At 34.6% G+C, this 14031-nt stretch overlaps 1 protein-coding gene across 1 annotated transcript in view; it reads left to right on the forward strand.

Annotated features, from left to right (window-relative positions):
- Positions 1-13905: 13905 nt before the first annotated feature.
- The window catches only part of LOC110273068 (two-component response regulator ARR10-like), a 3627-nt gene continuing 3501 nt past the window's right edge, over positions 13906-14031 (forward strand). The window contains exon 1 of the mRNA XM_021125931.2: positions 13906-14026. Within this exon, the coding sequence (XP_020981590.1) occupies positions 13906-14026 (121 nt within the window). The remainder of the gene's footprint in view (positions 14027-14031) is intronic.

Genomic DNA, 14031 nt, shown 5'->3' on the forward strand with positions numbered 1-14031 from the left:
TGCATCTTTATCCGTAGCAAATAATTTCATATCCTTCTCTAACCATTCATTTGCTGGATTCTTATATGAAGGTTGTGGTAGGCTTAGAGAAGGGGGGTTGAATCTATGTCTTCCTTTTAGTTGCAGTTATTACCCTTTTTAAACAAACTTTCAATTTAGGTTCTGTTTGAACTCAACAGCGGAAATTTATGAGACAATTTATTTTTGTCTCATGAATATCAAAAAACAAAACTCAGCAGAAAAGAGAAAAGCTAATACCAGCATGTATCCTGGTTCGGTTGCCTTGTGCTATGCAACCTACATCCAGTCTCCTCCACAACTATGGAAGAATTTCACTATAGTTAACAGTATTACATACACCAATTTCACACTCAAGTTCTAACCTAACTTGACATTAGCTATGCTAACACCTAACTATTCCCTCTTGGTGCTAAATCAACTAAGAAAGGGATACCAAACAGGTCCAAGATACAAGACACTTAACCAACCTAAAGAAATCAGAAAATAACTCTAGGCTTTTCTTTCAAGTGTATCACTCAGCCTTTTTCCACTCATGGCTTTTACTTGAACTTTTTCACAATGCATTTTCTCTCAAGAAATTACAGAAAGATAAACTTAGAAAAGTTCATTACAATCAGTAAAACATGAAGGAGATTGACTTCATCAGCAGCCTCTTTGCTATGTGCAAAACCAGATTCGCAAACCTCAGATACAGCTCTTCAGTCTTGGCCGAATGCTTATTTGAAAGAAAGCATTATCCAAGTAGAGGAACTTCTTAACAGAACACTGTTCTCACTCTTTGGTTTTCTCTCCTTGCTTTCTGAATGAACATCAAGCTTCTTTTATCTTCTTGCATGTTGCTTGGTTCTTCTTCCAAGGTCAACACCTTGAGCTTTGAGCTTCACCAACTCACAGATTCACTTTTTCTCCTTAATCATCAAAGTAGAAACTCTCCTTCTGACTTCCTCATCTTGGCCGAAAGCCATAAAACAGCAACCATAGAAATCTTCCAATGGTCAACTTGATCTGAACCCTTGAAAACCAACTTGGTCCCCAAATCTTGTTTAAGACCGTAGATACACAGCAGAGAAGAACAGAGATCCTCTTTTCCTTGTATCTCATTTCGGATAGAGCAGAGTGTTGGGAAGAAGAGATGAAGATTTGATGCATGCAAGAGGAGATGGGTTACCTTTAACCTAAGCTTGATTTGGTTTGAATTGGGTGATTTGATATCTGCCTTTCTAGCTTAATCTTTCTCTTTCTATCTTCTTTGGTGAAAATCTTATGGAAGGAGCTCTCTCTCTTTCTCTTTCTCTTTCTTACTTTTCTGAAGCTTGTGATTTGACATGGTCAGATAGGAGAAGAACATTGCTTGTGGTGTGAGATCAAGTTTGGAGGAAAATAAAATCAACTCGGGCTTGGATCAGTTTGTGATGTGCTTGGCCCGTTATGATTTCTTTGACTTCTTTCTTTACTTTTCCTTAGGCTCTCAATTTTGCTTTCAGCCTACCACTTCTTGTTTTATTTTCCATTTTATTTGGGCTGCTCAACTTAATTAAGGCCTGCAACATAATAATAAATAATTAGTAACATATACTCATTAATTAATTAATTAACACTAATTATTTATTTTGCCAAAAATAATGTTTGTCATCACTAATTAATTTAGTTAATTTCTTAACTCAACAATCTCCCCCTTGATGACAAACATGATTTAGGCAATAATCAAAAGGAAATAAATTTTGAGTAAGGTATGGAAACTCCCTTTGATTTTTGTCATTTGCTCTTATGTTGCTCCCCTTTTCCTTTTCAAGATTAGCTCCCCCTGGATTTATGCTTTTTTCTTTGTTCATGTTTTTCATAGTACTCAAATAGAACACTATAGAGAGCTATGTACAATAATTTTGTCTAAGAGATATCATACAAGCAACATCACATTATTAGCCTAATATTTTCTTATCATGACAGCAGCAAAAGCATTTTGCAAAACAAAATCAATTTGCAAAGCAAAGTTCAGCAGTATAAGTCAATCAATCAACTTAATCAACTTAATAGCCTATTAATTACTCCCCCTTTTGTCATCAAGGGCGGATAATAAGCAAGATCAACAAAAACATCACTATAAACCCTGCAAGAGAGGTGCACAGTCCAAAAGTCTAACTATACTACCATAAGTGCATCAGTATCCAAAGTTATTACAGTCATCCGAGACAACAAAAGTAGACCAAACAGTAGCAAAATAAAACAGAGTTCATGAGACAAAAGGAGAGCAGCTGTAGCAGTTTTTATGAGACAAATCCTAGGCATCAGAACCATTTTCCTCCGAAGCATCTTCATCTTCAACATCAGTGGCAATGTCTTCATCATTTTGAAGGTTATCAATGAAGGTCATGAGCACAGCCACCCTATCTCTTGATTTCTTCAGGAAGTTCTCATGCTTGCTAGCTAGCTTCCTTTGTTCCTTGCTCATGGCAATCATGTGATTTGATTGGGAAACAAACTCTTGAGCAACATCCTTGACCACATTCAGCAGAGCTGATTTCTTCCCAGTGGAAATGGAAGTACCCTCGGTGGAAGGAGGAGGAGAGTCATCTGGAATGAACTCTTCATCATCATCATCTAGAACCACTCTTTCGGATCGAGTTGGTCCTTTTTGCTATTCACTGAACCACCCCCTTTTAGGTATGAATGTCTGTTTTCATAATCCTCATTTGACAGGTCAACACCAAAATTCACAAATATGCAAGTTAAAAATATTCCATAAGGTAGTGCTTTATCTTTCACACTTCTGACAGAATCAAACATGTATCTAGCCATCAAATAGGCAAAAGAGATTTCTGTTTTAGTGATTAGAGCATACAGAACAAGTGTGTCTGTGTAAGAAACCCTTTGATATGAACCGCTTTGTGGAATTAAGATGTGGTTGACAATACGATGCAACTGAGCACGTTCATATCCTAGGGCTTTGTGAGTGGGTGTGATGCCATCAATTAAGGAAACATGTTCACAAATGTGAGCCAGAGCATCATGGTAAGAGATACCAACACCTTCATCGCACTTCACAGATGTATAAGCACACGACCCAACATCAGTGTACTTCAAGGATTCACTGATAGTTTCATTATTCAAGATAATGTCTCTATCCTTAACATAAGAATGCACACTTCCTTCATGATAAGTCATGTTTGCATAAAATTCTTTGACTAACTGAGGATATACAGGTTTTTTTTATTTTGAAAAGGTGATTCCAGTCTAAAAATTCCAAATTTTTAATAAAAGAAAAACCTTTCTTTGGATGAGCTAGGCTTTGCAGAACCAGGTTTTGAGGAGCCATGCTTGGAAGGTGTGGCTTTTGGTGGTGGCATCGGTTTGGCAGAGGCAGGGAACCTTGGCGTAGTCTTGGTTCGTGCCATGGGAGCGGTGCGAGGAGGAGAGGTTGGAGGAGAGGGTGAAGGAGTGAAAGTAGGGTCTTGAGAGCGTATAGATGGTCTAGGAAGCTTATGAATCTTTTCACGCGGTGCTCTTTTAACAATAACTTTCTTCCCCCATTTGGTTAGATTTAGGCTTTTGATGGAAGAAAAGCAGTGGAGTGAGAGGGAAGAAACCGAAGAGATTGAGGAGAAGTTATGGAGGGAAGAGAGGGATTGTTGGTAACCGTACCCAAAAGTGGATTTCCAAAACCATGCAACTGCATCACCTTTTGAAATGACATGAAAAGACCTGACCTCATAAAAGAAAGATTTGATTTGATTTAAAATGAAAAACAGGAAATTAATTTTAAATTTTGAAAAACCAAAAAATCAAACTGAAAAATCTTTGGATCATAAACAAAAAAAAACTTTTTTAAAAAATTAAGGCACACAGCCCAACAAAAATATCAACCAAACAAAAATGTATCATTCATATTTGGGCCTTGAGGTGATGTGATTTTAGTGAAACACATAGGGCTACTCATATCTGATTTGAGGTTGGTCCAGATCAATTATTCACTTGAAACAAGCCCAGAACACGCTAACTTGAGGGAAACGTTCATCATCTGCCCAGAATTGTCTCATACCTGTTTATGAGACAAAAAGCTCCAGTAAATACATCATCATTTTTCAAATAAAGAATCATAACTCAAAATTCCTAGACAAGTTCTAAGCATGCATAATCTGTCCTCAACTAATGGTTTTGTGAAAATGTCTACTAATTGCTCCTCAGATTTAACAAATTGAATACTAATATCCCCCTTTTGGACATGTTCTCTTATTGAGTGAAATTTCACTTCAATATGCTTAGTCCTATAATGCAAAACTGGATTTTTAGAAATATTGATGGCACTCATATTATCACACACTAAGGGAATATTTTCAGCATTTAATTTGTAATCAGCAAGCTGTATTTTTAACCATTAAAGTTGAGAACAACAAGAAGAAGCAGCTATATACTCAGCCTCTGCAGTGGATAAGGCCACTGTTGGTTGCTTCTTACTTGACCAAACATTTAAGGACTTCCCAAGAAAACAACATAGGCCTGAAGTGCTCCTTCTATCAACTCTATCACTAGCAAAATCTGCATCACAATAACCAACTACAGAAAAATCATCAATCTTAGGATACCAAAGACCAAGATTAGATGTGTCATGAACATATCTAATGATCCTTTTTAACTGCTGAAAGATGTGACTCTTTAGGTTTGAATTGGAACCTAGAACACAATCCAATACTTTGCACAATGTCGGGTCTAGAGGATGTTAAGTATATAAGAGAACCAATCATTCCTCTATACCTAGTCTCATCAACATTTTTCTCAGTTTCTCCCTTATCTAATTTAGAATTAGGGTGCATGGGAGTTCCCATGGGTTTGGCATTTTCCATACCAAATTTCTTAACTAATTCCTTGGCATACTTCTCTTGATGAATGAAAATACCATTTTCAGTTTGTTTAATTTGTAGCCCAAGAAAAAAAAATTAAGTTCACCCATCATACTCATGTCAAATTCACTTGTCATGAGTTTTTCAAATTCAGAACAAAGGGATTCATTTGCTGATCCAAAAATAATGTCATCAATATATATTTGGACTAGATTAAAAGAATCATTAGAATTCTTGATAAATAGAGTTGTGTCAGTGGTGCCTCTTTGAAAACCATTTTTCAAAAGAAAAGAGCTAAGTCTCTCATACCAAGCTCTAGGAGCTTGTCTTAAACCATAGAGAGCTTTAGATAGTTTAAAAACATGGTCAAAATGCTCTTTATTTTCAAAACTAGGAGGCTGCTCCACATACACTTCTCTATCTATCACTCCATTTAAAAATGCGCATTTCACATCTATTTGATATAATTTAAAACCACAATGTGCAGCATAAGCTAAGATAAGTCTTATGGCTTCCATTCGGGCAACAGGGGCAAAGGATTCATCAAAGTCTATTCCTTCTTCTTGGTCATATCCTTGTGCCACTAGCCTTGCCTTGTTTCTTGCAATGCTACCATCTTCTCTCAACTTGTTCCGAAAAATCTACTTGGTGCCTGTCACTTTCTTTCCACTTGGCCTTGGAACCAAAGTCCATACTTGGTTATTTTCAAACTCAAGAAGCTCATCCTCCATAGCTTTAACCCAAGAAGGGTCACTGAGTGCTTCCTTGACGTTTTGAGGCTCTATTTGTGAAAGAAGGGCAATGTTTGATCCTTCATTTGCCTTTCTAGTGGAAGACCTTGTTTGCACTCCATGAGAGATGTCCCCAATGACAAATTCCTCTGGATAATTCTTCAAGAATCTCCATTCACGAGGTCTTGTGGACTTGGATGCAGATTGAGATACCAAGGGATTCTGGGTGCAACTGGCTTTAGGATTTCCTTCAGATTCATGAGACAAAATGGAATTGTCTCTCGAATTTTTAGCAGTTGCAGTTTCTGGTTCATTTTGACCAGAATGTTCTTTCTCTTGATTTTGCACAGTTTCAACTTCCTTTTGAGCTTGATTTCCTGCATCATAATCTTCCAAAATGCTTTGTACCAAGTTAGTATCACAGAATGTAACATGTATGGACTCCTCAATAATTCTAGCATATTGATGATAAACCCTATATGCTTTACTAGTTGTGGAATATCATACAAACAAACACTTATAAGCCTTTGGATCAAATTTTTCCAAGTTTTCTTTGTTATTTAAAACAAAACATTTGCATCCAAAGATGTGTAAGTAGTCCAAGTTTGGTGGGTACCCTTTCCAAAGTTCATAAGGGGTTTTCTTCAAAAATTTCTTTATGCTTATTCTATTTAAAATGTGGCAAGATGTGTTCACCGCTTCAACCCAAAGGAATTTAGGAACATTACTATCACAAAGCATAGCTCTTGTCATCTCTTGTATGCTTCTATTTCTTCTTTCCACAATACCATTTTGTTGTGGTGTTCTTGGACAAAAGAAGTTGTGAGATATTCCAAATTTCTCACAAAAGGATTCAAACAAATTATTTTCAAATTCAGTTCCATGATCACTTCTTATAGAAGAGATTTTCAAATCCTTTTCATTTTGAATTTTCTTGCAAAAAGGTTCAAACACCAAAAAGGCTTCATTTTTGTGTAAGAAATAAAACCCAACCATACCTAGTATAGTCATCCACAATCACTAAACCATAATGTTTACCACCTAGGCTTTGAGTTCTTGTTGGACCAAATAAATCAATGTGTAGCAACTCAAGTGGTCTTTTAGTAGAGATGTCTTCCTTTGGTTTAAAAGAACTTTTTGTTTGTTTTGGTTCATCAAGAGTAAGTCCATATATATTATTGAAACGCTTGACAACAAACATCACTTCATTTGTCTTTTTATTAACAACACAACATTCAAGCCTTTTGAAAACAACTAAATATCCTAAATTACACAACTGACTTATACTCAAAAGATTGTGCTTTAAACCACATACCAAAAGTACATCATCAATGAAAATAGATTGCTCATTACCTACTTTTTCAACAGCAATGATTTTACCTTTACCATCATCTCCAAAGGTCACAAAACCTCCATCATACTTATTTAGTTTGATGAAGTAGGTTGACCTTCCATTCATGTGCCTTGAACATCCACTATCTATGTACCACATGTCCTTTTTGTTCCTGGATGCTAGGCAAATCTGCATGATGAGTTTCAAGTAGCCTTAGGTATCCAAATTAATTTGGATCATTTGAAGTTAATCCATCTTGGTTGCCCAAGTGCATTGAAATCACAAATAATATTGTAGACTTTGTTTCCTACAACTCTCTTTTCAATGAAGCATTGTTCATATGAGTGACCAACTTTCTTGCAATTAACACAATGATTTTCTGATGTGTGTCGCTGAAAGTTAGGTGAGTTAAATTGCTTGAAATGATTAAATGGTTGAAATTTTCTGGTTTTTGGATGAGATGCATTTCTTTTGACAAACTGATTTTTATTAAAGTTATTCCTCTTTGCAAAAGCATTTTCACCAGAATTTTTTTTAATATTTTTACCTTTCAAAAATGAGGTTTTGTTGTAAAATGGTGGTTTCTTGAAAGCAGCCTCATTTTCTGAAATGTAACCCAAACCGGGCCGGTTTGAACTCAGACCAGTTCTTGGTGAAGGCTCAGTTTCACTTGTGTATGCTTCATCAAAATTTTTTTCACAAGTTGAAACATATCCGATACCTGATTTGCTTGGTATGGATTTGGTATTTGATGAAGAAGCCACAAATTTTATAGAGGAAGTATTATAAACTGCATCTTCTTTGGCTATGTAGCCTAAACCAGATTTTTCAAACAATGGTCTTTGACTTGCAAGTAATTTGTCGAGGTTGTTAGAACCTTGAGCAAATTTTGCTAAGTCACCATTCAGCCTTTTAATCATATCATTTAATCTTTCATTTTCAGCAATTAACTCATGGGAAGGATCCACAATGTGCTTTCCTTTTAATTTTTCAAGTTTAGATTTTAGAAATCTGTTTTCTTCAATGATGTCCAAAGCACATTCAGTTTTCTTCACTTTTTCTTTTAAAAAATCATTTTCAGCTCTTAACACATCTCTTTCAGATCTGCATTCATTGTATTTATCAAGCAGTTTTGATGTGTTTAAAGTGAGATCATTAATAATAGCATGCAAGTCCTCAATGGTCAAATCATAATAGTTTACCTCATCAAGATTGTTGTTTCCAGCCATGAAGCAGTCTTTGTCTTCTCCTTCAGAATCTTCTTCTTCATTTGAGTCATTCTCAAGATCCTCCCAAACTGTCATGAGTACTCTCTTCCTTTCCTTCTTTCCTTTGTCCTCCTTTTTGAGCTTTGGACAGTTTAGCTTGAAGTGTCCAGCCTCTTTGCAGTGATGGCACGTCATTTTTCTCAAGTCGATCTTGTGCTCCTTTGAACTTGAACCTTTATATTTGCCCTTGTTCTTCATCATTCTTCTAAATCTCCTAGCAAAAAACAAAATCTCATCATCTGAAATACCATCACTAGACTCACTCTCTTTCTGTTCTATTTGTGACTTGAGGGCTATTCTCTTTTTCTTTGAGTCTGTGTTTGTGTGTGTGGCTTCATAGGCAAGGAGTTTTCCTCTCAGCTCGTCATAGGTTATGGGATTTATGTTGTTACTCTCGGTTAGGACAGTGGCAGTGTTTTTCCATTCTTTTGTGAGGCTTCTAAGGAGTTTTCTCACCAAGGTTTGTTCTGCATAGTTTGTACCCATAGCATCAAGGTTGTTGATTGTGATTAAGAATCTCTCAAACGCTTCATCAATGCTTTCTCCATCCTTCATGCTAAACATCTCGTACTCTTTTCGTAACATATTAATCCTCATTTCTTTTACTTGTTTGGTGCCTTTGTGTGTAACCTGGAGTTTTTTTCAGATTTCTTTAGCTGTCTTGCATCTAGACACCTTCCGGTACTCTTCAAAGCTGATAGCACAGTGAATAAGGTTGATTGCTTTAGCATTCAGCTCTATCTTCTTCTTGTCATCCTCATTCCATTCAGCTTCTTCTTTTGGAGTCACCACTCCATCAGCACTTGTTTTTGTCGGGATCTTTGGACCGCTCACGACAATCTTTCATATGTTGTAGTCAATGGATTGAATGAAAATCCTTATCCTATCTTTCCAGTAGGAGTAGTTCTTTCCGTTGAAGAAAGGTGGCCGGTTGTTTGACTGGCCTTCAGTGAGGGTGTAGGCAACTGTGGTTGCGCCCAAGTTGTTCGTCATTGGATCTTTGCTTCAAGCGGTTAAGCTTGATTCTTGAGACTTTAGCTCTGATACCAATTGAAAGTTGTGGTAGGCTTAGAGAAGGGGGGTTGAATCTATGCCTTTCTTTTAGTTGCAGTTATTACCCTTTTTAAACAAACTTTCAATTCAGGTTCTATTTGAACTCAGCAGCGGAAATTTATGAGACAATTTATTTTTGTCTCATGAATATCAGAAAATAGAACTCAGCAGAGAAGAGAAAAGCTAACACCAGCATGTATCCTGGTTCGGTTGCCTTGTGCTATACAACCTACATCCAGTCTCCTCCACAACTATGGAAGAATTTCACTATAGTTAACAGTATTACATACACCAATTTCACACTCAAGTTCTAACCTAACTTGACATTGGCTATGCTAACACCTAACTATTCCCTCTTAGTGCTAACCCAACTAAGAAAGGGATACCAAACAGGTACAAGATACAAGACACTTAACCAACCTAAAAAAATTCAGAAAATAACTCTAGGCTTTTCTCTCAAGTGTATCACTCAGCCTTTTTCCACTCATGGCTTTTACTTGAACTTTTTCACAATGCCTTTTCTCTCAAGAAATTACAGAAAGATAAACTTAGAAAAGTTCATTACAATCAGTAAAATATGAAGGAGATTGACTTCATCAGCAGCCTCTTTGCTATGTGCAAAACCAGATTCGCAAACCTCAGATGCAGTTCTTCAGTATTGGCCGAATGCTTCTTTGAAAGAAAGCATTATCCAAGTAGAGGAACTTCTTAACAGAACACTGTTCTCACTCTCTGGTTTTCTCTCCTTGCTTTCTGAATGAACATCAAGCTTCTTTTATCTTCTTGCATGTTGCTTGGTTCTTCTTCCAAGGTCAACACCTTGAGCTTTGAACTTCACCAACCCACAGATTCACTTTTTCTCCTTAATCATCAGAGTAGAAACTCTCCTTCTGACTTCCTCATCTTGGCCAAAAGCCATAAAACAGCAACCATAGAAATCTTCCAATGGTCAACTTGATCTGAGCCCTTGAAAACCAACTTGGTCCCCAAGTCTTGTTTAAGACCGTAGATACACAGCAGAGAAGAACATAGATCCTCTTTTTCTTGTATCCCATTTCGGATAGAGCAGAGTGTTGGGAAGAAGAGATGAAGATTTGATGCATGTAAGAGGAGATGGGTTACCTTTAACCTAAGCTTGATTTGGTTTGAATTGGGTGATTTGATATCTGCCTTTTTAGCTTAATCTTTCTCTTTCTCTCTTCTTTGGTGAAAAGCTTATGGAAGGAGCTCTCTCTCTCTTTCTCTTTCTTACTTTTCTGAAGCTTGTGATTTGACATGGTTAGAGAGGAGAAGAACGTTGCTTGTGGTGTGAGATCAAGTTTGGAGGGAAATAAAATCAACTCGGGCTTGGATTAGTTTGTGATGTGCTTGGCCCGTTATGATTTCTTTGGCTTCTTTCTTTACTTTTCCTTGGGCTCTCAATTTTGCTTTCAGCCTACCACCTCTTGTTTTATTTTCCATTTTATTTGGGCTGCTCAACTTAATTAAAGCCTGTAACATAATAATAAATAATTAGTAACATATACTCATTAATTAATTAATTAACACTAATTATTTATTTTGCCAAAAATAATGTTTGTCATCACTAATTAATTTAGTTAATTTCTTAACTCAACATTATACCGCAGAGCTGAAATGTTCTTTTTTGTGTACCCAAACTGCCTTAGATCTGCATATGCCTCAAATACAGACCAGCAATCACTCTCAACATCTTCAATGAGTGTCTTTTATCCCCTTATGTACCGCAACGTCTCATCTTCATATCCGAATCGACCCCATGGTAGACCGTCAGAGTAAAGCTGTCCATTTCTTAAAGAGACAAAAAAATGTAAATCAAACCCTTGCAGTTTTAGAAAAATAAAAGAATTGTTCAAACATTATTGCGTTCAACCTCAATCAAAATCGTAACAAATGCTGCATACATACCTGAATAGCGATGACAATGCCGGACCGACCTCCTTCTTCACCCTTACTAACGATGTCCAAATGCAGTTCTGATACTCTTCCGGTGACGACAGACCACTGCTAGGGCATCATTGAACATGAAACATCACCTTTGAAGTGTGTAATGACAAATGAGATAGTGAATACCTTTTGCGGGAGTGAAAACAAAGCGTTAGGGACTCTAAGAGGGTAAATGTGTCCGAAAATTTTCGTTGATGGGGGAGGATGATTTTAATGTGTTTGTAAAGATTGAGAATGATTTTAATAACAGAAAAAAGATTAGGGACGAAATTGATTTTGACCCTAGACCTTAGGGACGAAAAAAGCACTTATCCCTAAATAAAATAAACACAACCCAAAATTACTTGATTCTCTTCAAATAATTTTCAAAACCTAAATCTTCTCTTCTTAATAATATATAAATCGTCTTAGGATTTCGAGTGTTATATAATATGTTAACCATGGCACCCTAGGACGATTTATGCATGAATATTTTAGGGGAATAACTCATAAATCGTACCATGGTTCACAGCTTTATATGTTAAAGGCTAACACTCAGCTCTGGCGCGAATCATGTTCAACTTTGGGAACTTTCAACACCCTGTCACGATTTACCCTCAACTAGCTAATACAGGAGAATTAGAAAATCCCATAGACTTATTCTTCCTTAACTTGTTAATTACATTTTTAGATGTAATTTGAAGTATTATATACATCTATATCTTTTGTTTAGATATGTCATATTTAAATTTAAAAATTTTAAAATAATATAAATACTTTTATTTATAATTTTTTAATTTAAAATTACAATTTTAATTATTGATTCTATTAGGAAGGCCAAATTAAATTAAAAAAGAGTACTGACAAATTATAATAAGAAGAATACTAAATTTTTATATATAAATTTAATTTTTTTTTAAAAATGAGTCAAAGGATGTTAATTAAAAAATATAATTTTGTATAATATAAATTCATGTCGTTTTGAGTAACATAAATTTAAGTTTTTATAAAATTTTTAGTATTCGTAGCTCATATATTTTTGTATTGATGTATATTTTTTATAGAAATTTTCGTTGTCATTTTTTTTATTTGAATTTGTATAATTTTCATTTATTTTTTATAATTTTAAATATTAATTCTATTAAAAAGACCAAATTAAATAAAAAAAGAATATCGATTTGTATTGTATCAATTTATTTTTAAAATAGGATGTTGATGTATATAATTTTTATTGATATTATTTTTATATTAGATTAAATAATTTTTTTTAAATAATTGAGATGTCCACATCTATTTTTAAATAAAATAATTGATAATTGATAAGTTAGGGAAGAACACGAATTTTCTAACTCTCCGCACGATTAGCTAGTTGAGAGTAAATCATGACCGGGTAACTCCTCCTATTTTAGGATGATTGAAAGGCAACTTATAAAGTTGTGAACTTGACACGATTTATGAGTTATTTCTAAACATTCATGTATAAATCGTCCTAAATATCATTATTAACATATGATACAACCGTCAGGCTACGTTTGTTTTGGAGAAGAAGATAAGACAATAGAGACACAAAATTTTATATTCTTGTATTCTGTTTAATGATAAATTAGAACAAATTATAAAAATCTAATATATTCTCATTTTTTTTTTAAAAATTTTGAGAAGAAAAATATAAGAATAAAAAAATTTAATTATAAAAAATTAACAAGAATAATGAAAGAAAAAAAAATTGTGTTTCTTGTTAGTGTCTCTGTGTTTTTTCTGTCAAGATAGACACAAAATACACTAATTTAATATCTTTGGACACAATGTCTCTGTTCATGTGCCAAACACAATTTTATATTTCGATGTCGCTGTTCCAGTATTCCATTTCTAAAAACAAATGAAATGTCAAAGTCCTAAAACGATTCATATATCATTAAGAAAAAGGGTATTTACGTTTTGAAAATTACTTCAAAAGAATCAAATATTTTAAATTGTGTTTATTTTATTTAAGTGAAAAAGCTCCACAAATAAAAGACAAATTAAATGAATAAACATAAAGTAAAACTCAAAATATTTCATTTCATAAACCGAATTTACGGAGAAAGAGAGAAAAAAATATTAATGGAGATACAAGAGGAAGGAAATTAAAATGCCTCATCATGAATTTGTTAGCAAGAATCAGCTAACAATAAATGAATAGATACTGCACCATTATTCCAAGCAAATTTAAACCAACGTGGCCGAACCCTAATAATAATAATAATAAGAAAAACCCGTGAAGATGAAGGAATCCTTAAAATTTGTCAAAGAAAGTACAAAACAAGTTGTCATTGTGGTAATAAATAAATAATAATGCTTATCTTTCAAGCGCGTCCACCTCACGCGCCTAACATTCCAGGAAAAAATTGAATTCCATGATTCTTTCTATTTGTATTTCTATGTTGGTTGTTATCTAATTGTGTCCAAAAGTGGAAAGCGAGAAAGGTCAAATTAATTCTCATTCTCCATTATTCCACTCTCTATACTCTTTAATATTATTATATTTTATATATTAATCCATTATAATACACAAATAATTATATAGTTTAAGATTCGTTATCTTTCTCATTCTATAGTTACATTCACAAAACATACCAACAACATTTTTTCTCTTAATTCTATTTCTCCATATCAACGATCTTCTTCCATAGATTCTATTCTAGTTAATAGGTTCAAGTTTACACCCCTTCTTAGAGAAGATGGCAGTGATTAATGAAAAAGATCATCATTTTCCTAAAGGAATGCGTGTTCTTGCTGTTGATGATGACCGAACATGTCTTATGGTTTTGAAGACTTTACTCCAGAAGTGCCATTATCAAGGTTTT

Source organism: Arachis duranensis, chromosome 6 (genome assembly GCF_000817695.3).
Source record: "Arachis duranensis cultivar V14167 chromosome 6, aradu.V14167.gnm2.J7QH, whole genome shotgun sequence".
Lineage (NCBI taxonomy): Eukaryota > Viridiplantae > Streptophyta > Magnoliopsida > Fabales > Fabaceae > Arachis > Arachis duranensis.